Below are 27,170 nucleotides of genomic sequence, written 5' to 3'. Positions count from 1 at the left end.
CGCGCGGCTGGGGCGGCGGCAGCAACTGCAGCAGCGGCAGAGGAGCCCCTCCAACTTGCGCTCCCGCAGCGTCTCGCCCAGGCGCAGGGAGCGCAGCCGCTCCACGGAACGAGAACTTCACAGGAGCTACTCCTGGCACGCGGGGCAGACCGGGCGCAGGCTGCCACCGTCCCCGCAGGACACCAACAGCGGGGACGCAGCCTGGCTGCACAGGATCCAGCAGGAGCAGCCGGGGACCGGGGACCACACGGGCCGCCAGGCTGGGCCCCTCGCCTGAGCAGGCGGCCGGGCCTCACGTGGGGACGGGCTGGGGGTGGCAGCCCCAGTTACCCCAGAAAGAATAAATTACCACTTTTCCACCCTGCAAAGCCTCTGTCTGCGCTTATTCCTGCATCGGTCAGCTGGGGGGGGGGGGGGGGGGGGGGGGGGGAGCTGAACGCACCCCTCTGCTGCTGCCCACACCACCAATTGGTTTGGGGATGTCTGCTGCTGATGGGGAGCGGCTGCGGGTGGCGGGTCCCCGAGTGAGACTTGGGGGTGAGAAGTCATTTGGGGGATGAGAAGTCGTCATGGGAATGGGAAAGTGGTGGGAGTGGGAGCAGCCACAAAGGTGTCCTGGCCTGACTGGGAAAAAGGCTGACAGCAAAAGTCTAAAAGCCTGCCAGAAGAGAATGCCTGCCTGCTGGGGAACCGGGCCTGGCAACCTGGAGCATCCCTGGAAGGTGCTGCTGGCCTCCTGCAAGTGCAGCCTAAGGGTACCTAGGAACCAGAGACTTCCTGAAGATACCACCACCAAGGGCAAAGGCCAGGAACTGCAAGAGTAACGGACTGCCTGAGAAGGAGGAACGGCTCTGGGAAAGGTGCCGTTCTCAGAGCCTAGGAAGCATCGGTGTCTATCGGGTGTCTCAGGTGAAACACAGAAATTAGCAGCGGCGTTTGGCTGCTCTAAGGAGGCGGTATCCTCTGCCCTTTTCTGTCTCTCTTGCTAGAAATAGGACTCCTTTTCAACCCAGAATGGAGCGCCTCTCACCCTCAGAGCTTCCTGTGCTGCACAAATTGTTCTTGCCTACACAACATCCGAAACCCATTGAACCTTTGCTGGGGGTGTGTGGCTGACTCCGGCCTCTGTGATGGGAGCCTCACGTCTTTGAAGTGACACTTTGGTCTTGATTTCTTGGGGCCACTCCCGGGTCGAGTCGACTTCCTACCCTCGAGGGTAGGAAGGCTCTGCAGGAGGATCTGGATAGGCTGGACCGATGGGCCGAGGCCAATGGTATGAAGTTCAACAAGGCCAAGTGCCGGGTCCTGCACCTGGGGCGCAACAACCCCAAGCAGCGCTACAGGCTGGGAGATGACTGGTTAGAAAGCTGCCTGGCAGAGAAGGACCTGGGAGTATTGGTTGATAGTCGGCTGAATGTGAGCCAGCAGTGTGTTCAAGTGGCCAAGAAGGCCAACAGCATCCTGGCCTGTATAAGAAAACAGTGTGGCCAGCAGGGCCAGGGAAGTGATTGTTCCCCTGTACTCGTCTCTGGTGAGGCCGCACCTTGAGTGCTGTGTTCAGCTTTGGGCCCCTCGCTACAAGAAGGACATGGAGGTACTTGAGCAAGTCCAGAGAAGGGCAACAAAGCTGGTGAGGGGCCTGGAGAACAAGTCTTATGAGGAGCAGCTGAGGAAGTTGGGATTGTTCAGCCTGGAGAAGAGAAGGCTCAGGGGCAACCTTATTGCACTCCACAGGTACCTGAAGGGAGGCTGTAGCGAGGTGGGGGTTGGTCTATTCTCCCACGTGCCTGGTGACAGGATAAGGGGGAATGGGCTAAAGTTGCGCCAGGGGAGGTTTAGGTTGGATATTAGGAAGAACTTCTTTACTGAAAGGGTTGTTAGCCACTGGAATAGGCTGCCCAGGGAAGTGGTGGAGTCACCATTCCTGGAGGTCTTTAAAAGACATTTACAGAATCATCTAGGTTGGAAGAGACCTCCAAGATCACCGAGTCCAACCTATGACCTAACACTAACAAGTCTTCCACTAAATCATATCCCTACGCTCTGTATCTAAATGTCTTTTAAAGACCTCCAGGGATGGTGACTCAATCACTTCCCTGGGCAGCCCATTCCAATACCTAATAGGCACTGACACAGAGGAATATGTGAACCATAACTCTAGATCTAACTAATATAACTAATATAAGTGTATAAGTTTATCTGCATGGAACTACTACCTGCAACTCCATAATAGAAAAAAATTAAATGCCAGAGCTCCTTGAATTCATATAATCTATGAAAATCCATGAATTAACATGTTTTGTATGTGCATATATCTGTTTATATACGTATAGATAGATACATTTATACATAATGTTTTATTGCTTTATCTGGTTTAGAACACTAGAACTATAAAACACTGAGATTTCACTCTTACAATACCAGGATCCCCAAAGAACATTTCATGCAAAGATAATACCATTATATGTATAAAAAAATAGATAACATCCAATCACATTTGCTTGCTTTACTAAAGAGATTATTTCACAATAAAAAGTATACCTGCTTCTGAGTAGCTATGTATGCCTACCCTCACAAAATGAAATTTTCTATGAGAATTGACTGTGCTGTGTGTGTGTCAGTGCCTTGAACAAACCAAGCAGAGGATGATTTGCATTGCTATTTAGATGCAGAGCTTAGGGATATGGTTTAGTGGAGGATTTGTTAGCATTAGGTCAGAGGTTGGACTCGGTGATCTTGGAGGTCTCTTCCGATCTAGAAGATGCTGTGAACTTCATCCAAGATGACATCTGTCTCAGTAAAAATGAAGCCCTTGTCCATTGCAGGAAGTGTTCTGAAGACACTAAAGTAGTCACAACAGAGGGATGATAATCCCACATGCTCTGCATGATGTATTCTACAAATTGAAAAAAGACACACAAGACAAGGTATCTGGGAGAAAAAAAAAAGAGGTAGTTTAAGAACACCATATAGATCAGATAAGGATTGTTTTCCAGAAATAGATAATAATTTGTATTTATCAAGTAAGGGAAGGTTAAAAAAAGGTGGTCAGTAGAAGTCACATGAGGTGACTTCAGAAGAGTTGGATTCACATAATGTGATTCACTGGAACACCTCTAGCTATACAGAAGTCAGAGCATATTACTACTCAACTTTTAAAAAAATTCAACCTGATGCTTCTTGAAATATTCATGTATGACTGACAGCAGAACTCAGACAGTTCCCACTGGGACTTGACTTCCCACAGAGCAAAGAGGCTGCTTACCCTCTGCAGGTAGAATTCTTCTCACAGTAGAAAAAAAAAAGGTGGGGATATAGCCCAGCTGTTTGAATAACTAGCTTCAATGGGAAGGTAAGTTGTTCTGCCACAATAAAACTGGAACTTTAAGAAGCAGTAGCATTACTACAGCTTAGAGGAGAGGCTCAACTGATGCTTCCTTGTCAGGAATGTTCCCTCCAGCATTTGTGAAAGAGGTGGCAAAAAAATACAAGGGGTCCTTGAGGTGACAGCAGATAGCATTCATCTCACAATGGCATAAGAACATGGACAAGGAAAGATGCGTAGCCAATTTCAGGTGTGAAACAGAAGTCTTCATATTTGAAATATAAAAAAAGCCCATGAGCCCAAAATCTTAACTAAATTTCCAATGGTCTAATGAGATATTCCATCTGTGCTTGTAAATTATGCTTTGAAAATATTTGTGCTTGCAAGTGTCTACCAGGCATGTACTCAGGTTGAGTTAATACAGTTCACCCTGTACAAGATTCCTCAAAGCTTCATAGGTCAAATGGGACTTCCTGCAATTTTAGCAGACTGCAATATCTACCAAGAACAACACATAAAACACCATCTATGCTTTATTATCATTGCTTCTGTGTTATCCCTATTATATACCCTTACACAGACAAATCCCAAGAGGTCTAAGTGCAGAAAATATGAGCTTGACAGGAAAAGCAGGAACAGATGAATTTTTTTTTTTTTAAAAAAAAGACATTGGGATTTGCAGAAGAGAGGAAAAGGCACCTGAAGCTAAAGGAGAGAGAAACCTAACACGGAGTGCTAAGTGATAAAATACAGGCTGTAGGTAACGAGGCCAAAGAAGAGATCAGAAAGTTTTACATCTAATACCATGCTTTTCTTGTCCTGGTGAACAGCAAACTGAACATGCCAGCAGTGTTCCTTGGCAGCACAGAGGAACATGGGGAGATTAAGTTTGAGATTATCTCCCTTTGCTGAGCACTCACTGGACCACATATGGAATACTGCATCCAGCTTTGGGCCTCTAATATAGGACATCAGTATAGTAGAGTGAGCTCAGTAGAGCCACCTAGATTATCAGGGTGTTGGACCACTCAGCCTGTGAGGAAAGGCACAACGAACTGGGTTTGTTCAGCTGCTATGGGGGACACCTAACAATAGCCTGCCAATACCCACAAGGAGGCTATCAGGAAAACAGAGCTATGCTCTTAACAGCAGTGCATGTTAGCAGGATAACAGGCAATGGACTTAAGTTGAAATGAGAGGTCCGCATGGGCTGTAAGGAAGAACTTACTCTGAGGACAGTCGAGCAGTGGAACAGGTTGCTCAGGGAGATTCTGTGGGCTCCATCTTTGGAGATTTTTTCAGGACCATGCTGGATAAAACCCTGAGTATCCTGGTTTGATTTCATAGCTGACCCTGATTTGAGGCCAGACTCAAGGTCCTCTTGAATCTGAATTAACCTATAATCCAGAGCCTGAACTGTGTTAGTAATCCACTGTAGTTTACAAGAAACTTAGAAGCATAGTACCCTAAAACAATCTACACCAGGCAATTTGGTTCCAGTGATCAACAACAAACCTTTAAGAAAGCTGCTAATAGCTAATGAAAGCATACTGTAATCAGTTCCCTGCTATTTATCTCATCAACAGCTATTTGCCTTCATCTGTTCCCCTCCAGCTTGGCAATCCGCAGTTGAGAGATTTTTTGAAGTCTCGCCATTGCCTTTGCTGTCAGCATACACCTGTAATCAGCTCCAAAACACAACTTACACTTCCATTTAACAATGGACTGCAAAAATAGACAGGTCTTCCACAGCTCCTGCTGTTTTATATAAGAATTGGTAAACCAGAGCTCACTGAAGGTTAAACAGATTTATATTATTCAGGCTACCTGAAATCCCTCTTGCAGCAGCAGGGTGAGTAAAAGGAGGATAGCTTTTGATCCTCTGAAGATCACTTTTACAAGGTTGGAGGGTTGCATACAGGTCATGAGATGTTAAGTCTGCATTAGGCGAAGTTTTCTCCAAGTTTGCTTTTAAAAAGCAAACTGGAGAAATCTGAGAACAGATTTTAACACACATCACCACACTGACCGTCACAACAATGAACATCTGTAGATTCTTATGTTCACTGTAAGTATTTCTCACTTCAGCCAGAAGGGTAAATGATAGCAGCAATGAGCTGTCATACTCTGCACTGGCCAGCACTGCATGAAGTAAGCACACTGCTAGTACTTTGCATCTAATTCATGGCCACAAAGTACAAGCAAAATTAGAAGCAAATACGCTTTTCTGCGCTCCTTTTTGTTCCTCAAGTTTAATCTCTTCTGCCATTCCACTTCGAATATTGACTTCGGTATCCTTCTTCCCTTCCCCTTTCCCACCTGGCTCCATATAAATTTCAGCAGGCTTCTCACTCACTAGTGGGCCCTCTGCACTATCGAGTACAGTTCAGGTCTCATACTTGCACAGCTTCACCTTTCCATTATATTTTCAGACAATTACAATCTCTTCTTCCAAGTGCCCTGGATCTTGCTTTCGTCCTATAAAGACACTCATCCCCTCAGGACCTTTAATTCTTCTCCTTATTAACTAGCTCTGATAAACTGCTGCTTGGAGACATTAGGCCCTGCGTAGTTCTACAGCTAGGATCCTCTGCTGATTTACATCTTGTTGCAGAATCAAAGTGGAAATTCAGGAAGCAGCAAATTTCTCTGCTGCCAATAACCAGTATCACTCCTAAACTTAAAACTTAGCAGATTGCAAAGAAGAAGAAAAAATAATTCTTCAGGAAGAAACAAATGCCTACATATATTTATTTAAATGTCAATTTAACTTGACAAGTTGTGCTAAAATCTTTCTGGTACTATTATGCAGTTCTGGCCACTATCACAAGGCAAGAACTGATCAAGGTACATTACTTCTTCAGAAAAAACAAGTAACTTGTGGAACAAAGCAAAGATAAGAAGCTGGTGGTAAAGGTAAAGACAGCTGTCTTCAAAGACAGCACTTAATCCGGGTTGGTGCCTGAAGTTTTACTTTCCTGAGAAAATATTGTATTTCTAACTTCAGTGTTGGTCTTGCAGAACTGTTTCGCAAGCTTCTTTTCATTTTGGAGAGAACCAAGTGCATTCCATGACTGCCTAAAAGGTAACGCCTAATTGCACTAACTAGTATGAAGCGATCACAATAAAACTGATTACTCATACAACTGGTTCCAAGCTTACCAATGCCAATTGCCAAACGGTTCTTTTCAGTCTTTGATTTGATCAGAGAAAATGACTTTGTTGTCCTGTTAATTCCAACTGTAAAATAAGCTTGCAATTAGTTCTTTAAAGTTCAAGTGATTCTAATGAAATCTCTTATGACCAAAAATGCAAATTAATGCTTCAGTTCTACATCTTTATAGTTTAGGGAATTCAGATTGTATCTGGGACAGAGAACACCAAAGGAAGGAAAATACTAACAAGACCAAAACCATAGGGATAAACATACTAACATCTCACCAGAACTAGCAGTAGTTGTATGCTTGCACTAGTTAGCAAAGATTACAAAACAAGAGTAGAACAGTTTTTAAAGCTTTTGATGAAAAGAGCACAAAAACTTACATTGTTTTTACAGAAGTGCAATTTATAGGCCCTAATTCCTGAAAACATGCATGTTTCAGCTCTTCCTTTCTCATTAAGTCAAACAACAGTTAGATAATACAGCCGAAAACAATTTTGGTACCCATGTATTGAGTTTCCCAGCACATCAAGCTGTCAGACTAACAATTAGTTTCATTTCAAATTAAACTTGACAGGCAGTTCCTTGATGAAAGAACATGTGTTAAATTAACTAAAACATCTCTTCTTTTTCGAAATACCTCCTTCATCAAGCACACAGCTTTTGCAATAGCCTCTGCCTACTTGGTGAATTTGTTCTTCCTGTCATCCCACAAATTCTGTTAACACAGCAAACCTCTAACTTACCCTCAGGTGGTATAAAAAATGAAGACTTTCCTCTCTCCCTCAAGAAAGGGACATCAGATCAGAGAGAATTTCTACATTAGTCTACTAAGGGAGGATGACACTATACTCTGAGGTACTGATGCTTAAGAAACAGTGTCCTCTATACTTCATTGTTTATCCTCAGACAGATTCATCGAGGGCAATTATCTATGCCCTCAACTCTTTTGCAACTGAGATCTACAAGGCTACTCCAGGAGAGCGCGCAACAATGACCAAAGTAACACAATGAGGACAGTGGCCATTTAGGTACTAGAAATTAAGGACACTGAAGGACAGCTGTCTTCCTATACCTAAATGAAAAGAAACACTCAAAGAAATACTAGCAAAATTAGCCTTGAAGATTTCCCCTTTTTCATTTAGCATCAGCCAGTGTTCCCTCTCATTCACAGGCTCATCTTGCCTTAGGAAAAGTGTCAGACTCACAACAGTTAGCAAATTATGTAAGAATCTGATAAGGAAATTTATTCCTTCTATATCACATGGAAGATTTTTTTTAGGACACTTGATATATAAATGATAGAATAAATATTGCTATTTTAAGTCTTTTTAAACCCTGCAAATTTCTTGCTTGCAATGACATCCCATTTCTCAAATGTGCTTCTGTCATTTTTTTGCTTGGACATTTAAAAATACAGTTATAAGCTATTCAGTCATCTGAAATTTCACCAAATTAGAAAACAACATAATTAAAGTACTTACTGTAGATATAATAAATCTCAACTCAGTCCTTACACTCTCTTAGGAAGTTCCAGAGTATCTCAGTGATCTGTCTCTTTTTAACAGATTTGGAGTACATCAGAGATTTTCACAACCTCCTCAAAGCACTCTTACAGCACAATGTATTGAGAAATCTCAAGTTCAGCAGCAACGTTTACTGCATGCCAGGTAATGAAGGATAAAACCATTTAGGACTTACAGATGAAATCAGAACTCCACATTTGATTCATTAACTTAAGTAATAACCAACAGATCTGCACAGACCACTGTTAAACTTATTGACGAAGTCAACCTCTGTACCTTTCTGCATATGAAACTGCTCTGGATTCAACTTCTCAGTGATCTGTTATGGAGCACACAGCAGCAAAGGAGGGACGTTTGTACCTCAGCGGTGATAACCCAGGAAAGATCCTAGGCTTAAGGCCAGATACAGAGGGGAAGAGAACAGTTTGAAACTAGCACCTCTACACCTTATCCTAAGAGTGTAGCAGCCACCGGATCGATCCCTTTGCAGGGCTCCTCAGCAATCTCTCATTTCACCTGGGCCTAGTTGAAGACAGATTGGGAAGTCAGCTTTGTCCCCTCTCAAGACTCAATGCTTTTCTCCTCCAGAAGGTATCACAAGATAAAGTAGGAATGCTAGCAGTATCATCTTCAACTCCAAAAGCCTTAGAAGCTGCTTCCCTCGTTGGCCTGGTGAGCAAACATAGGGTTCAAAATCTACATCCATAACCTCAGGCAACAAATTCTTCCTTGCAGGTGGATGCAAGGGAAAGAGGTTGATTCACATTCTGGCTGCAGCCTAGATTTGAGTAATTTTATCTGTTAACTACCACAAAATTGTGTTAGCTCATGACCAGGGCTCCAAGGTTAAAGCTTCTAACAAAGGCAGAGCTCTTGCTACAGAACAGAGATGTAAGCATTTTAACAGTTGTCTTACCCTGCTCACGGCACGCTATTTCTAATTCCATCTTTCTTTTCCCACTACCATAACAGAGACAGGAATCTATGAAAGATGGCAAGGTATCACATGAACATTTCAGACAGTAATCAGCCTGCAAGCCTCTCAGAAGTGTTACCATGTGAGAGGCAATACAGAGACTACAGTGCACTTGAAGGAATCTTTATCAGCTTCTCACACTGCTGTGATGTATGATCATAAAAAAATCTCTACACACAGATCAGTTTGATAGGAGACCTACCAACAGAACTTCAGTCGTTTCTTTCTAACTCATCTGAGAACGGCCATGTGTTCAGTATTTTGCTGTTCACTGGATATTCATCTTGTGTTATGGAAGAAGGCAAATAAAGGCATCACACATCACCTCCATACCTGATTTACTGATACTTCTATTAGATCCTTCATATTTCAAAGTATTACAGAATAGTTTAGACTGCAATGAACTTGGAGCAGAAGGTTGGGTTGGTCACTTCCAAGTGCTGTGATATTACTGTGACTTGACCCGTCAATTTTTACGTATCTCCAAGAAGAAGGATTCAGAAAATCTCCAGACACCTTCTTCAGCACCTGGACACCATCATCATGACAGATTATCTTTCCCCCCCCCCCCTTATTCCTAGTCAGATTTTCCTTTGCTGCCATTTGCAATCCTTGCCTCTCTCTGTGGACTGCTGGGAGAAGTCCACCCCCATCTTCTCTACAATCACTCATTAAGTTGTGTCCTTAACAGATAATGCAGTGATCAGGCTCTCTAGAAGGGTGAGCCTTTGCCCATGAAGGCTGCTCCAAATGCATTTTGAAAATATTGGTACAAGACACCAATTGTTTCAGCCAACCTCTATTTTGTTAATAAGGTTTTCGAGTATAATCACAGAATATCCCAAGTTGGAAGGGACTCACAAGAATCATCAAGTCCAACTCCTGGCTCCACACAGCACCACACAAAAATCAGACCATGTGCCTGAGAGCGTTGTTCGAATGCTTCTTGAACTCCAGCAGGCTGGGTGCCATGACCACTGCCCTGGGGGGCCTGTCCCAGTGCCCGACCACCCTCTGGGTGCAGCACCTTTCCCTAACCCCCAGCCTGACCCTCCCCTGTCCCAGCTCCATGCCGTTCCCTCGGGTCCTGTCGCTGTCCCCAGAGAGCAGAGCTCAGCACCTGCCCCTCCGCTCCCCTCGCAAGGAAGCTGCAGGCTGCCACGGCCCCAGCTCGCTGACCTCTGCTCCTAGGCAGACTCTACTTTGCCCTGACCCACCACTTCGCCTTGTTGGTGATAGGAGCTGCCCCAGGACCACTTGTCCCTGCTGTGGTGCTGTGGGACTGGGGGCACTGCCTTGGTGCACCATGGCAGCTCCAGGCCAGGTATGCACTTTGAACTGGGTGGTTCTGGCTTGGTTCCCAGCACGCAGTACGAGCTACATAACAAGCAGGCTTCCAGCACTTACTTGGCTAGCACTCCCAGAGGTAAGAGGCCAAATGTCTTCAGAACACAATTCTTGCCTCAGGAAATGCTTCTATTGCCCTAGCTTAAAAAGATTTACTTTCTGACAATGTTGAAAAAGCGTCTCCAGTCCCAGCTACTATGTGAATAAGTGATGGACATCAGTTCTGATAAGTTATAGGGTTGTCTGAAATTACTAGTTCACGAGTGCTACCACAGAAGTCATTGTTTACTCTTCCAATTAAATGGGAACACCTGGAGGACAGTGTCTCCAAAAAATCATTTCCGAAGTATTTCAAGATGCCTCCAAGATGGACCAGAGACTTGCACCCTAAATGAGAATTATCTCACCAAGAGTGCAATAAGGGGGACACAAAGAGAACCTCATTACTGAGTAGGAAGTCATGAACATCAAGCACCAAACACAGAATTACAGCAACTGTATTCCACATACAGATTTTTTAGGTTTCTTCACATACACTGGCATTTCATCTATTCAGACAGTTTACTTTATGGAAATCAAAGTACATGAAGGATGTACAGAACCAAATTAAACTTCTTGATCAAAAACATCCATGTCTTGACATCCATCCAAAGACCGACTAGCTTCACTGCAGGATTGTCTTGCAGAGACTATGTTTGTTAGACTAACATGTGATACTAAAGTTTTTCATCTATATTTATCAGGTTTTCTCAGTCTTCAACTGAAAAAACAGACAAATACGTACAAAATCTCTGCCAGATTTTTTTTTTTTCCAGCTACTCTAACATTTCCTTCCTTTTCCATATTTCGAAAGCTGAAACGTGGTGTTAGGGTTTTTTTGTTCTCCTTTTAATCAAGCTGTGTTTGGCAGATGAATCATCAACCAACACTGCAACTCATACCTCCCTTCATCTTAAAAAAGAATAAAGGAAACAAAAAATGTATAAATTGAAGTTCCTCTTCTCTTTGCTTTAATAACCATTTTCACTCTTCTCTCTTTTCTGATACAAAAGCGCCGTCTGTACTCATGCACGTGACTGTAGTCTGAAGAAAGCAGGTAAGAATTAATATCAAATGTATGCTGTAGATTAAAGATAATGGAAACAAATCTAAATAAGGCCTAGATGAGTTAAGGTGCTGACCCATGTATTGACGTGCCAAAACTGAACTCAAGGAAGCACTCACTGGCAATCAAACCTAAAGTTCAAGAAGAAGAAAAAAATGTATATTGTTTTGTATTAAAAGAAAACTCACAGTATCTAAACCTAGAGAGCGTGTCTTGGAATTTGGTCGTACACCACGGCAACAAAAGCATCTCCTCTTTGAATGCGTTAGCAATCCTAGGATTACTATATTGCATACAGTTCTAAGGAATGAGTCCCAGAGAAACTCCAACATGTTAGAATTAAGATTTACATGAATCTTGCTGAAGTATTTTTTGCTAATTACGGTTTATTTAACAGGATGCCTCTGACCAAGCTGCAATCATTTAAACATTACAATAAAGTCAGAAGGCAGCAAGTCTACTTCAGTGAACACTTCCCTGGCAAGTAATCTTCTGCAATGGAACAGCTAGCTCTATCAACTGCAACGGCAGACTAAATAAAACTCTGATGATATAACAAGCATTTTCAATATTTTCTTTAATTCTCTCATGCCTTTCTGGCTTCTGGTACCAGTGTCCTGGAAGCAGCTGAGTGAAATTCCTTTCTGTTTTGCCCAATGGCAGTTTTTTTTTCTGTTTTTTCTTTTTTAATAAAAAAAAGATAAATCTTAAGTTTATTTTAATGCTAAACTGCTTCAACATTCAGTGCCTGACACAGTTGAGGCAGAAGAAACTTAACAAGGGAGAGGAAGGTGCTACTTGAAAAACTAGATCCTCCCTTGGCACACATAGTGTCAGTCACACCTCCTACTCATTTTTAGCTCATGGCAATTTCACTTCAAACATAGGTTTTTGATTCTAAATAAATGAATAGCATCTGGTTCTTTGGCAGCTTTGTCTTATAGAAATTCATACCTTTAGCTTCAGAAAGGCCACCGGAGTTGCCGAATATTTAAATAACAACAATTTGGGCTTAGTTGACATAATGAAAATAATTTGATTATGCTATTGGGTTTGGAGATTCCTGTGTATGCCTATGTAATACCTCTTTCAACCTTTTTTTTCTGCCTTCAAATTAGCTGAGTGACCTTCATTTCATGTATTACACTACTTTGGAAAGATACCAAGAGAAAAGCACAATGCAAAATAACTGCTGAAGTTATTAGCTTCAGGTATTTTACTTTTTGTACAGACAATGCCGTGCTAAATAAGCTATGTCACTCTAGACACTACTTCCTTTCAGATCATTTTACTCTCGCATATGACTAAGCTTTTCTCACTTTCTTCATCACACAGAATACAAATTACAGGCTTTCATTCTTCTAAAATCATTTTCTTATATCAGCTTGGCTGACAATTCAACTCAGCTTCCTAGCTAATTTCGTAAGACAACATATGTTTCTTTGGGACTGAACCCGGCTCTCACTGAGATGGATGGTGTATCTTCTTATTCACTTTGAGGGGGGGGAACATCAGATCTTTTCTTAGTTCTTTTCACACATGCACACAGTTCTTGGTGAATATGAAAAGAGCTATCCATGTAACACCATAACTAGCACTTACATTGATGGATTTATCAACTTACTGCTTCAAGCATCAAGAAATATTTGAAGCATGCAACTGTGTTTCAGAAGACTCATATCTTCCTGTAGGAGAATGCTTCATTCATAATCTCATTTAGTTTCTCTTCCATTCCCAACATGCACAGATGTTTTCACTTAATCAGAGATATTCACAAACTCTTTTCTTGCTTTACGAAGTTCTGCATTTAAAAATCAGTATTATGTATGCTATTTCAGTATTATAGTTAAATCTATAACTATGCAGGCATTTGATACGGTTCAACACAGGTCATGGTAATTGTTTTGCTACTTCTCCTAGTGACTGGTCATCTGGAGAAGGTATTGTCCTGAAACAATTGCATGAAAATGGCTAATACTGTTTTTGTTTTCATACTTAAACAAATTATGCATGGATTAACAGATGCTCAAGCCTAATAAAGTTAATCATAAGCACTATGCAAAAGATTAAGGCATGAAAATGAAGAATGAGGTGGGAAAATGTGTTGAGAGCACTGTCACTTACGGAAAGGAGAAGAAGGTGATGCTTAAGAAGCTGTTCTCTTTACTGTGAAGGGAATTTAAGACCAAAGATGATGGGGAGAACAAAACAAAACAACAAAAAGCACAACATTTGGGGAAAAGAAAGATGTTTGAGAAGTAGAAAGCTACTTTCCCTCACTGTGCTACGACGTTCTACACTCTGCTTAATATCACAAAATTATAGTTGCAGACTTTTGCAACCCTTTTGCTAGCAGAACTTCCTTTTAGTCTTTGGAATATTTAACCAAGTGAAGAAAAAGTTCAAGTCACACCAAACTCTGCTACGAAAAGGAGATAATGCCCAACATTTGCTGAAGTTTGCATCTTTCCCAGAAACTGCAAGCATGGTGTTTGCAGCCAGCTTGTTTTTTCCATTGCAATATCCCCAGACATTTCATTCTCTAAGGCTAACTGCCTCCAAAGCTCCATACCTAGCTCCATACCTTTTAGCTCCATCAGAGCTAAAAGACTAAAGACGTGAATAAAATTCTCAGGGGCCACATCTACTATACCCATACAGTTAATCAAGCTTTTGTTGTTTTGCTTGACCATGTGACAACTCGCTCTTTGTACATAAATTTTGTATCAAGCCAACTCAGCTCACAGAGGTAACAGAAATGAAGCTCCAAAAAATCAGGAAAAAAAGTGGTAAAAGAAAGGTGAATTCTGTCAAAGAAGAGGATCTGCACGTGGATGACTACTGCTTGTACATAATAACAATTTACTCCTTCAGAGCTGCCTCCACAGTAGCACAAGGGGCCTTTTAAGGCAACAAGGTGGCACCGGTGCCAGAAAAAGGAGCCTGGGTCAATCCTCAGCCTATCTAGAGATTTTCCTCTCAAAAAAATAAAGCAGGTGATAGAGCATCTTATCTGTCTTACTCCATGTCTTTAAAAAAAGAGCAACAACTTTGAATATTCACTACACTAAATTAATGCCCAGTTTTCCAATGTTTTGTTTTTATAGATATAGGAACAAAGTTCTTTCAAATATATGTTGGTTAACTACACGTGACAAACACCAATGTGCTATTCATTCTACACGTGACAAACACCAATGTGCTATTCATTCTGAGTATGTGCAGTAGTGCTACATGTTCACAGGGCTCTGGTTTCTATGTTTAACAAGCTGTGAATTCTTTTTTTTTTTTCTTTTTGCTTAGAACTTCCAAGGTTTCCTTCTGTCAAGCATCTTTGTCTCTAAAAGAGACAATATTAGAACAAATTGGACTGAAACATCTTCACCCGTGATGTTAATTACCTCCTACAAGCCAGTGCAAGTGAATTGAATACCAGATGTCATTTCCAGCTCCTGACTATGGTGAATGTCAGCTACTTCAAAATCGAAGGGTCAAGACTTAGACTCTACAGCTCCTGCCCCAGTTAAATAACCAGAAAAGGGGTGAAACACAAGGAACAGAAATAATTTCCAGCATTTCCATATTTAGGGTGTAAAGAAGTATACATGTCTGCTCTAATGGCTTAGTTGTATGATCTTTTTTTTTTTTTTTTAATTCTGTCAGAAGTTTGCATAACAAGGAACACTACATGGCAAAAAATAAATATTTCAGTGACAGCAGACTCTTCAGTGGCAAATGAAAAATGGAAATACTGCCTGCAGCTTACTGCTTGTCAGTTACAAGAAGGCTAAGTGAGGGAAAGGAAAAACAAATTGATTTCTGAATGAAAGTATAAAGCCACAGCCTAGACTTAAAAAAATTTCCACTGCACTTCTAGAACAAAAAAAGCATGTGTAGCTTAACTAGAATATTCGGACTTAAATAACAGAGATATCTGAATAATGACAGGGAGCTCTCTCACTGTGAAACTGAGTAAGAACAGAGACAGGCTCTTTGACATATGGTCACCCGTGTGCTTCATTAGCATGGTTTTGCTTTTGAGTCCCCACATTCTAAATTATCCTCTTCAATTTTTCTTTTTTCTACTGCACAATAAATACAGCCAAGGCCAATACCCACATCCTAGCCTGAATTAAAATCCAGGCTGCATAATTTGTTCTTTCCATAGTTTAGGGGAAAGTCAGATGTAATGCTGGATTCACAATTTCCAGGTAAGCTGAAGCTACAAACCACATACAATTTACATATGTATACATAAATACCACTCTACTGTGTTTATATTCAGTAATTAGATCACTGTAATTACCCCAGTTTGTATTAGAAATACAACAAAAGAAAAGGAAACACTCTTTAGTCATAAAAGCCTTTGCAGTTTATCCTGTTTGTTACAGGATAAAATGAGCCAGATTTGCTTTACTTTTTCTTAAACCACTCAGATACCAATATATGATTATAGTTTCTTCTTCCTGAGGTCCTAGGGTGACAGTTAAATGAAGCTGTTGTGCAAAACTGAACAAGTAATTCTCACTTCAAGTTATCTGCTTTTCAGTATTTATTATGGCTACAGTCAGATTTTGGCACAGGACTGAGTGCGATGTTACAAATCTCAGTTAAACACCCATTCTAATAAAGTCCTGAATTATGAGCAGCCTATTTATTCCAAATGACAAACAGTCCTGAAAAATGATGGTTTCTATTCATAACCCTACTTCTAATTGTTTCACCGTCATCCAGTACCACAAAACTTTCCAGCAGTAATCAGTATGACTGTCAATCAAAACTGTAACCATATAAAAAAAAAGAATCAATGCATGTCTTAAGCAATTACAGAAACCCAAGACAAACAGTAACTGATCATGCCAGAAGTTCATCTGGACAGCATACTATCTCCAACCAAGCCGATCAAAATCACTGTTGTCCTAAAAAACACGTGGGCCACAGACCTCACCCTCACATTCAAGTTCACTGCTGACATCCTGACAGCAGTGGTGCCACTGGTTTTGAATGCCACAAACACGTGTTTTTTTTTTAGTTCACCTAAATCCAGCAATGCAACTCTTCCCTTCCTTCATTGAGCTCTTCTCCATATAACCAGATCCAGCCATTCCTCTAAGAAGAACTTTATTTACAGCAGACATATAAAAATACTTCCATTACCATTCTAGGCTGAGAATTGTCTTGTAGGAAGAGTTTAAAATTAGTATAAGATCATCTTACCACATATTGTTTTAAGGAATCACAAACTGCCACGATGACAAGTCAACCTCCCATAAAATGGCAGGTTGTCATAACATTTTTATTTTAGGAACCAGGACCGAATAAAATATTTTGCAAAGCAAGTTACAGTAACTGGATTGCAAGGTGATAAGTAACTAAGAAAAAGAAATATCTAAGATCTACATGGTGAATGTTATTTCAAAGGCATCTTTGTCACTGCACTGTTAGTTACTTCAGCAACCCGTATCAGCTTTGCTTATGTTAACACTAGGAACGCTAACCCAATGTCTTATTCTGCAAACACATTGCAAAAACAATGTTATCTGTTTCAAAAGCCATAGGTACTTTTATGAACTCCAGCTGCAAGCTTTCTTACTCAGCAACTATCTAGATTCCCATGCTGTCGTGCAAACTCGGACAGGACACATTCTGAGAGTTCCTGGGGAATTTTGAAAGAACTTGAAATCTTCTGCCACAATTTACTGCCAGTTCCACTAATCTGTCCTCAACTAATCCTACAGTAAGATTAAAATAATCACTAGGTCATCTTAGTCTCCCACTTAACACAACAAATCATTACTGTGTTTCATTATTTTTTGTTGTCAGCTGACAGTATCACCTAGTAAGAATTGCTTGAAGGTCTATTGTTTCTTTTGACTTTAAATGCAACAGGGAGCACAGATTGCATCATACCAAAAATACTACCTTAGAATTGTCGTCTTATAATGGCAAAGACTGAAAATGTAAGAGGAGAAAGTTAAACATCTGCTCTACTCATCTGCTTAGTTAGAATACATAAAATACCAGCTAGCAATGACAAAAAACTACACTGATGCCAGAGAAACCAGAACAGAATGCTAGTGGCTTCTTCTACCCCTGCTGATAAAGCTCTCTCGATTGGCATCAGAAATACAAATGTCTTAGAAGGTCACTATGGATGAAAGCAGAGTCAGAGAAACTCTAAAGGACTGCACCTTCCAGAATGAAAGCAGTGGGCACACTGCAACCACGTAATTTAAAATTGGCCAGCTCCTTTATGTACTATGGCCTGTGGAATTTGCTTATTCTGCTTATAGCTTTGATTTAAATCACAGAAAGGAAATTCAGACCAAAGCTGTTTGTATTAAAATACATGCTCAAGAATAATTGCATGCATATATATGAGTGCCTAAGGGACAGATAAAGGATTATCTACAAGAAAACCAAAGCAAAAAGCAGACAAAAAGTGCGTATTTTGACAATGAATTGATGGGATGGCTAAAGCAATGGATTTTGAGGTGCAACAGCTAACTATACCCTAGTTAATGAAGCAGCTCCAGAAGTTACTCAACTTTCTACTCTCCTTTAGGCACAAAAATTGCTCCTGGACATGCTTTACAGTATTAATAGGCAGCATATATTCCTTAGCATCTTATTTAAGACCAGGGACTTCCCCTCCTCAACATTCCGTTGGCTGAGCTCTGTTTTGCAATGTGGATTGATCTCAGGGCACCTGACCTGGACTTGCTGCAGAGAAAGCTAAACTCCAAGGACACACCTAACACGTGCCAGCTATTATTGGTCATTTGGAGCAGAGAACCAGGCTAACTGATCTCCAGAACACACGTGTGTGAACATTAAGTTCTCAGCACTGTTTCCCTCTGTAGATCTGCTTTTACTGTGCCACAGTACTTGCTAGACCAGGCATAGACAAATATATCAAGGTAAAACTTTAACTTTTCCCTACACTGTTTGACTGAGAGACAAAAGCGATAAACTTGTTTGAAGGAATGAATAAAGCAGATAGCTATGCTGTACTACAGGTTGAGATCTGTGAGCAGCCATAAAAAGTCTTCTCACCTGGATCCTAATGAGATTGTGTCGAGACAACATTGGCATGCCAAGAAAAAGGAAGAAACGGCAGGTATAAAACATTCCCTAAATAAAAGCATGCATTCCCAAGTTTAACTACAAATTACAAAAATTCTTCCTTTGGACAAAATTCAACTGCAATACAAACTCTGTTGCAACTTACGTTCCACTAAGCAGAATTACAAGATGACTAATTTGGTTAAAGTTTAGTTTTTATTTAAATATATAAATTAAAATTACTTTCCCCTTCACATAAACATGCTACTTCTTTCCTTTTCACATTATGATTTAGTAAATAAATTAGTTTTATTCACAGACGTTTTCACAATGCCTCTTTTTTCTTACCATTGTTTTAGATGTTAAATAAACATTATGTAAGTCTGCCTACTTACCAAAGTACAAGAATAGCTATGACTTTTTTTTTTTTTGCCTTGAGCAAATTGCAAGGACAAAGCAATGCTAGTACATAAGGATTTTAGGTAAATATAGTATTGGCTACAAAGAAAAACCGCAAGCCAAGGAAAACAGGAAAAAAAGAGAAAGCTTTTGTACGAACATATAGCTTAGTTCATTGAACCTTTCCTGCCTTCATTTCTACGTAGCAGTTACTTAGCAGATTTACCAGGTGACAGCTGTCTGTCTTGGTATCCTCCAGCACTAAAAGTGGAATTACCATTTAAAACATAAGTGGCTAATATTAATAACTTTATTTTTACTTGTCTTTGACTACCATATTGTCAAGTACCTCTCAGAGAAGGGAATATGAACTAAACAGCAGCAGGAGTCAAGTAGAACACGGCAAGAAGACTTTACATGTGGGATATGTAGGCTGACAGTCTAATGCTTGTGTCCAAAGGCACCCAGACCATTTCTGCACAGTCTGAAATGATGTTCAGATATTTTTAGGAACGTTGATGTCTTTCTTTAACTGTACTTTTTTCCCTTCTATCCTTCTCTTACCTGACAGAATCATATAAAGGAGGTTTGACAAGGTAAAAATAACAAAATTCCCCAAATATCTTGAAGGAACATATAACTTGCTACTGCTTAAAATCAATTTTGATACAAAACCAACCGTACCATTTGTTTACTATCCGCAAGGAAAGCAAACTGCTGATAACGTTCAAGGTGATGGAAATTAGCTGTAGCATATGCACAAAACCAAAATACTCACCTGCTGGTTTCCCAGTCTTGGTCATCCTTATCTTTTTCTTCTTTGGCATCAGAATTGTGTGGGTGTTTCTGCACAATCCGCATCCCGCCTGCTTTCACTGGAAAAAAAAATGGAGAAAGACACAACAAGTCTCAGTCAAACCAGTACACGTGAAGAACAAATCTTTAAGGGTGACATGCCCTCCCCGCCTCCCCCCCCACTGTATTTTGCAGAGTAATTTAATAACAATCAGTTTGAGCAAGGGGCCCAAGCTGTTTAGAAGTGGCAAATCTAGGGAGCAGCTACTTCAGGACTGCATCTGCCATCTCCACTCATCCTGAGAGGTAGCTGCTTGTTTTATCACCCGCTTTCAACACTGTTTTAGAATATTCAACTCTGTTTTAACTTATCCTCTGTTAACTTGTAGCAATCAGAAGAAGAAACCAAGGTGATGGCTTGCAAAGCACTATACAAAAGTCCACAAGCTTGGAAATAAAACACTCTCATAAAACAAGAAGGGCTGAGGAATCTCACTTGTCATTTCAAGTTAAAAACTACAGCTATTATATAATAATATTTTGTGAACAGTATAGTAAAAAGCAAAGTTTAGGAGGCCTCTTAATTTGCATTTAGAACAGAGCTTTTAATTTTGCAAAACAATTACCACATCTCAAATTCTTGTCATGATTTAGTTTTAGAAATGATGCAAACACAAAAGAATCTCTCTGAAACACAAAACAAGAAGTGAAAGCAAACCCACTTATCTTCATCATCTATCCCCAGTAATGCTTAAATTCAAAATAGGAGCTAAACCCAGACTTCAATGCTGCAGCTACTGAGTGGAGCAACAGGCAGGATGGTTTTGATCTGCTTTCTGTTTTAATACTGCAGGGTTTCATCTGGTTAAACTATTGCTATAGGTGCTCACAATGAAACACGGGATATATGATGCATCTTTTCAGCTAACTGGATGAGTTACACTGCAACCAGTAACCAACCAGAAAACCCCTGGAGCAGCCAAGAGTCAATGAGAACACCTACAGACGTGCTGGTTTGTGCTGGAAAGTCCACAGGCATCACACAGTGCCGTGGCACAGAAGTGGGTGACTGAAAAGGAGCTGAAGCAGCTTGTCTGTGTGGTTAGGGGAGGCTGGAACTTCTGACAGTCCTTTTGTACCCAGTCATGGAGAGACTAAGGCACCTCACAACCATTCAGTACCAATCCCTGAAGCCTAGGAGCAGGTAAAGTTCTTAGTTTTTAACTTAGTTTTTCAGAGCAGCGACAAACAGATGCTCCTGAGCACAGGTTCTGCAGCATGCTTCAGGGAGGGAAATAAAGGGAAAGTGACCTGCCCCAAGACGAACTGCACGTTTGGTCCCTGGATTTGTTAAAGAGATTGTTAAGCTTTTTGATTTTGAAAGACAGAACTCTGATTTGATAAAGGACCTTAAAGACAAGCAATCGATAGAGAAAGAAGAAAAAAAAAATTATAAGCCATCAAAACTAAGGAATTATCATGCATTAAAAAAAAAAAAATATATATATATATATATACACAATGTATTAAGCATTTTTGTATTTTTTCCAGCATAAAACCTGTAATATTTAAGTTTGTGAAATGGTTGACATGGCACAGGGAAAGGCAGAAAGATTAGGTAACAAATAAATGTAGTTTTAGAGATGGCACAAAAATAAAAATTCCTATTATTTTCTCCTGATGCAGCGTCCTTACACATTCAAGTCAGTTCATAAAAGCAAACACTGAATTCTATCAAGTGCTGTTCTGTTCTGACATCTCCATTTAACTTAATCAAAGTGCTTGGTACATCCACAAGCTAGAATAAGAGCAAGACTGATCAGCTAAATAGCTGACACTACATGCCACATCTGAGACAGAAACAAACTACATCTAAACATTTATGCTTTTACAAATCAAAGAATTCATCTGTATTCTGTAGAAAACCTAGCAACTGAACTAAAAAGAGTACAAGTCTATAGAAATGATTTAATCTGCAACCTGATGGGACAGCATCAATCTGAAAAAAAAAAGTCCTAAAATCCCTACTTTCAGCACTTGTTTTACTTTACCTTCATTATTTTTTATTAACAGTAATGTACAGACTTAAAGCATAGTGCAATCAGTTCTTCTTAGCTCAATTTAAAATCACTTTTTGTGGAAAATGCTATTGCCCATCTGCCAGGTCACAAAACAGCATTTCCAAACACCTGTGTGCTCCCACATTGCAGCTTTTCAGCACCTAACGGAGAGCTAAGGCAAACAACACCCAAGGACTTAGCACAAACTGAGCTGGCCAAAATCCCTCCCTGCCTACATTATCTATCATCAGGCCACCAGCCACTTGTTTTCGCTATTTGTCACTGGCAAGGACACTTAGCTAACACCATCAGATTTTTCTGCAGGTAGCGCTATGAAGGATTAAAAAACAAATAGGCAGACAACTAAAAGGCATATTAGTGAGTGCCCAATGGATTTTTTTTGTCCCCCCCCCCCAATATCTACTGACATAGTCATTTAGAAGTACATCGGTGCATAACTGAATGATCTTCAGTAATCCAGGGTTACCGTGCAGATCTGGAAACCAGAAGAAGAATCCAGCTAACAAGTGTAGTCATCATCTAAATTTCTGAGAACAAAAGCGAAATATTTATATAAGCATCCTGCACATGCAGCTGAGGTACAGCTATGCCACCCAAGACACAACACAGTCATACCCAGTCTGGTTTCAAAAGACCTAGCTTAAGAAGAGAAAGAATCTCTTTGCAACATAAATCAGTTCTGTTTTCAAAAGATTTCAAGCCAGCTGCATGTCAGCGTTGGGCAGAGGAGAGGTGATTTTATGCACCAACCTAAAGTAGAAAATGCTCCATTTGTAATGTTTTCTTGCATTAAGAGGATTCATCTATTTCTTACTTGCCTGGTTTTTACCTTATAGCTTCAGAGATGCTTACTACAGTGATTTTGTTACTTAAAAGTTATTCTTAAGAGAATACGAGCTCAGATTTTCCTACAGTAAATCCTTCAGAGAGTGGAAAAAGGATTTAAATAACTGAGAAGTCACCTTTCAAAACACTGCCAAAAGTAAATGCCCAAAACAGGAAGGTGTCAACAATTGGGCGTAGGAACAAGCCAGTTCCTGTACTGAAGATGTGAACTCCACGTGCCTCAGACTGCAGTTACTGAGGGGGATCCCAGCAAGGGCAGGAGCCCAGGGAGCAGCTGCAGGTGGTGGGGAGCTGACGAGAAGCCACCAGCTTCTAAAGTGAGAAATAAAGAGGGTATCAGCTACCAGCAACAGCAGAAGTCTGTTTGCCCAGTTGCTGGATGAGAGCTTAGCCTTGGTTATTAACTATTGTATGCCATGTTTGCTCTGAGGGGCAGACAGGAGTGTCTTGTTTATTCTATGATTGGCAACCTGTGTTCCTCTTAAGGGTATGGCTATGCCAGACACCCTTTTGGAAATGCATTAAGCAACTACGTTAATCAATTATAATGCAAGACAATCTGGAATCAGTCATCATTCTCATTTTATATACCCCTTCCTTCCTCCTAGTTTCCAAAGCTTACTTCTGAAGTAAGTCGCACCAAGTCACAGAAAGCACCAAGTACCTGCAGAACCACTGCAGCCTGGTCGCTGCTAATTTCGATAGCCGATGTGCAATCTCGTGGCCTGAGGCAGTCCCTTCTGGGCAAACCATTTGGTGCAAGAGACGTTACCCACTGTACTAGAAATCAACAGTACAAACAAGATCTTTAGCACCTCCCTGTTTTCCTTCAGCATAGTATTAAATATTAATACAAAAATTATTTCTCATGAACCATATCAATATAATGCAATCTGTTATTATAAGATGTATGAAAAGCTAATATTGAGGGAAACTTTAAACAAGCCCTTCTGCATGCTTAAGGGAACATAATTTAGTGTCTGGCAAAATAAGAATGGAAGTAAGAGTTATTATATACCATTATTTCATAGAAATCTTGGCTTAGAGCTATTTTTTAAATGTAGAACAAAAGCACATAACTATTTCCACGAATCTATTTTAAAGCTTCATAAATAAACTATTAATACAATCACCTTGCTTTATTCATCCACACTAGCTATTAGAAGAAATGAACAGCTGAAAGCACAGCCCTTTACAGAGTGACTGCAAGCCACACAAACTTACTCAGCATTGTATTATGGATGCATTGATCTTACTGACATATATATATATATATATATATATATATATATATATATATATATATGAGGGTCCCAACTTAAGCTTTATTAAGTTTCAGAACAGAGTTCAAAGTCGCTTCGTGTACCCTGTTGCCAGCCTGCTGGGGTCTTAAATTTTCTTTCAATTTTATTATCCTTTCTACTTTCAAGTGTTTTTCTTGTCTTTCCCCCTCGCCCCCCATGGGAAAGATCAATGCACAGAGGAAGCTAACAGACTGCATGCAGTCAGTAAGCAAATACAATGAGTTTGTCAATTCAGCTTCAACTTCGTGATCCAAATCTTTCCTAACTTTTAGGTGATTCATATTCAGTGGGGTAATATATCCCTAATTACAGAAACAACCACACATAGCAAAAACAGAGCTGTCAAGCCATTAGTCAAAAGAGTTCCCCCATTCGCATCTTTGCCTTGCTAGAAATTAGCCCTTTTATATATGAGTACTATTGCAGCTGCATACAAGCAGCCATTTGTTGTTGTTGTTCTCAAGAATTGCTTACTTCTATTTTATTAAAACTTCTTTGCAAACTGCCATAGGGCATTACATTATTATTCGAGGATCTAAAACAGCTTGGGATAGAGGATTAAAACCCAGCTTCAGCCCGTACAGTAAGTATAAACTGACATTAGTCAGCGCATTTATTGTGGATTCTCAAAGTGCTAAAAGGACAACGTGTCAGAGGGACCTTCTTCTGCCAACCAGTTCAAAACCACCCTCCTGCAGGAATGACTTGAGGATACTGTAAAACATCAGTTGTCTTTGGCCTCAAGACACAGTTGGGATTCCCTTCCAAAGCTGAATTGGTGCATACTCACAGAATACCCTCAGGGTTGCTACAGACCTTAAAAGGCACAAAGCTGAGCAAGGACTTCAGCTCATATGTGGATGCAAGTCTTAAAAAGGAAAAGAAAATACTGAAATACTCTGACAGCAATGAAAACCTGTATTGTACTGCAATTACAATTTTGCACAGCGCATTGCTCATTTCGAAAGGTGGCCAGTGAAGACTGAACTAGGCCTTTAAAAAAAAAATCCCACCTGTTTAAAAACACGGGTTTTGAAACAAAACTTTAAAACATACAGAAACAAAACAAAACAAAACAAACAAAAAACCACAGTCACAAAGCAACTATCTGGAAATAGATGCCATTGATCCTTTCTCCCTGTCAGTTGATGCGTTAGCAGTGTCCCCTGGTTGACCAGTCTAACATCTCAATTTCTTCACGCTGAAGCTGCCCTGAAAGTGAGTGAATTTGTGGAGCTATGGCAGCAAAAACCATTGCCATCTGGCAAATTAATTTGGCTGTGTTACCTGAACCAGCTCACCACGAGGTCAGGCAAGGGCTAATGCTGGGACAGGGCAGGCTGCAGAAGTGGGACAACTCTGCTGAGCCAAGAGATCAGTTTAACTCAGCTATTGAATTGTATTTGCCGCACAAAGGAAAGCAATTACCTCTCGCTTCTGTTATCTATTTAAAGGAATTTCAGGTCCTCGCTATAGAAAAGAAGCGGAATTCAATTCAGGTGCAAGGACTGCTTTCAAATTTGCAACATAAAATTTAGCTGTACCTCGTCAAATTATCTGAATATAAAACTAGCCGTTCTGTGAATTGAGAATTTCAGCAGTTTTTGACTGAAATACTTGAAAAACTATTCCAACAGGAAACGTTACAAGATAGGAAAGGGTGTCAGTGCAGGGACTGAAGTTCCCCTTTTAGAAAAGCGGTGATGAAGAGGAAGAAAACCAAACAGCAGCGCATGAAGGAACGAGACGACCTGCACGCTGCACGGCACAGAGCCCCGCTGTGCAGAGGAGCTCTGACCGTGGATGCAGACGGGCCGATGCCACACCAAAGGCAGGCCCAGCCGCTCCCCGTACCTCAGCGCTGCTTCCCTCACCCCTGAGCACCTAACACCGGGTGGAAACGGCCGGAACACCCTCGGCTGGGCACGCAGCAAGCACCTCGCTTCCCGCCAGGCCCACCTCCAGAATTAAAGCTGGGGACAGGCCAGCACTCAGGCAGCTCGCCCTGCTGGAGCAGCGAGGCGGAGTGCCGGCACAAAATGGATGTGGGGCGCACCGTCAGCTGCCTGCCCGCGGGCTGCTCCTTCCCCGCCCCGCGCAGGCAGGGCACGGCTGTGTCCCTAAGGCTGCCGAGGGACCAGAGCCGCACGGAGCCAGCCCGGGGGCTCCGGGGCTTTGCTCTGCGGGGACGCGGCGCCGGATCAGCCCATGCCCGCCCTCCTGCCCGCCCAGCCCGGGGCACAGCTCCGCTCCGCTCCGTCCCCCCCCAGGCCCGTCCCCGGAGGCGAGAAGAGCAGAGCAGGAAGGAGCGGGGCGGCGGCGGCAGTACCAGCAGGAGGGTGTCCGGCCCGCGTCTCGGCTTTCTCCCTGGGGGGCGAAGACATGGCGGTGGCGGCGGCTCCCGCAGTGCCCGCACGGGCGCGCCCCTACCCCGCTCCCCAGCACCGGCCGCTCCCCGACAGCCGCCGGCCGCTCCCGGCTGCCCGCTCCCCGCCGAGGCCGCGCCCCCTGTCAACGTGGCTGCCCCCGGGCTCCGCCAGGCCGCGCCCAGGCACCGTGGGGGCGGCACCGGGCCCGGCCCGGCCCAGCGAGGCCCCCCGGGCACGGAGGGTGGCGCCCGGCCCGGCCCCCTGCCTCCGCCGCCTCGGGGCTGGGGGCTCCGTCGTGCGCATGGGGCCCGGGTCTTAACATACACTGAGCGCCGCTGCTCCGCGTGAGGTGGGCGTTGTGAAACCGCCACCTTGTTGGTTTCCTTATTTATCAATTTATTTTCGTCTGCCCTGAGATGAGTGCGGTTTGTGCAACCGGTTCCTGCCTTTAAAAATCGCGTTTGGATAGCGCGTGCTGTTTTAGAGGGCAGTACACCTTTTTATTTAATCATTAAGGTTGGAAAAGACCTCCAAGATCACCTGGCCCAACCATCCCCCTACCACCACCATCACCCACTAAACCATGTCCCCAAGCACCACATCGAACCTTCACTTGACCACCCCCAGGGATGGTGACTCCACCACCTCCTTGGTTCAATGCCAGACCACCCTTTTGAGAAGAAATGTCTCGTGAGCCACTAATCGGCAGTTCAGGCATTCCCCTTCGTCTTGTTCTGCCAACCACACACGTGTGAAGTGGCGTACAGCAAGCATTTTGCTTGCACCTTAAGGATCTCCTTATCTTTTCCTTTGAAATCACCTGCTGGTTCACACCCATACAAGATATTTTTTTTTCAAGCACTTAGGTTACA

At 41.9% G+C, this 27,170-nt stretch overlaps 1 protein-coding gene and 2 long non-coding RNA genes across 3 annotated transcripts in view; all 3 read right to left on the bottom strand.

Moving 5' to 3' along the window:
- Nucleotides 1–26,375, bottom strand: part of DAP (death associated protein) — a 51,729-nt gene extending 25,354 nt beyond the window's left edge. The window contains exons 1-2 of the mRNA XM_035317438.1: nt 26,259–26,375; nt 19,682–19,778 (exon numbers count right to left, since the gene is read on the bottom strand). Of these exons, the coding sequence (XP_035173329.1) occupies nt 19,682–19,778; nt 26,259–26,313 (152 nt within the window). The 5' untranslated portion in view covers nt 26,314–26,375. The remainder of the gene's footprint in view (nt 1–19,681; nt 19,779–26,258) is intronic.
- On the bottom strand, nt 2,938–7,285 carry LOC118161798. The gene is made up of 3 exons (XR_004748173.1): nt 6,869–7,285; nt 4,554–6,565; nt 2,938–3,823 (listed from the first exon to the last, which is right to left on the bottom strand). It is a non-coding gene; the product is annotated as an uncharacterized LOC118161798 (long non-coding RNA).
- On the bottom strand, nt 10,556–13,996 carry LOC118161801. Its single transcript, XR_004748177.1, has 2 exons — nt 11,670–13,996; nt 10,556–11,570 (listed from the first exon to the last, which is right to left on the bottom strand). It is a non-coding gene; the product is annotated as an uncharacterized LOC118161801 (long non-coding RNA).
- Nucleotides 26,376–27,170: the final 795 nt, after the last annotated feature.

The sequence above is a fragment of the Oxyura jamaicensis genome, chromosome 2 (assembly GCF_011077185.1).
Source record: "Oxyura jamaicensis isolate SHBP4307 breed ruddy duck chromosome 2, BPBGC_Ojam_1.0, whole genome shotgun sequence".
NCBI lineage: Eukaryota > Metazoa > Chordata > Aves > Anseriformes > Anatidae > Oxyura > Oxyura jamaicensis.
This window is presented reverse-complemented; position numbering and strand designations above follow the sequence as displayed.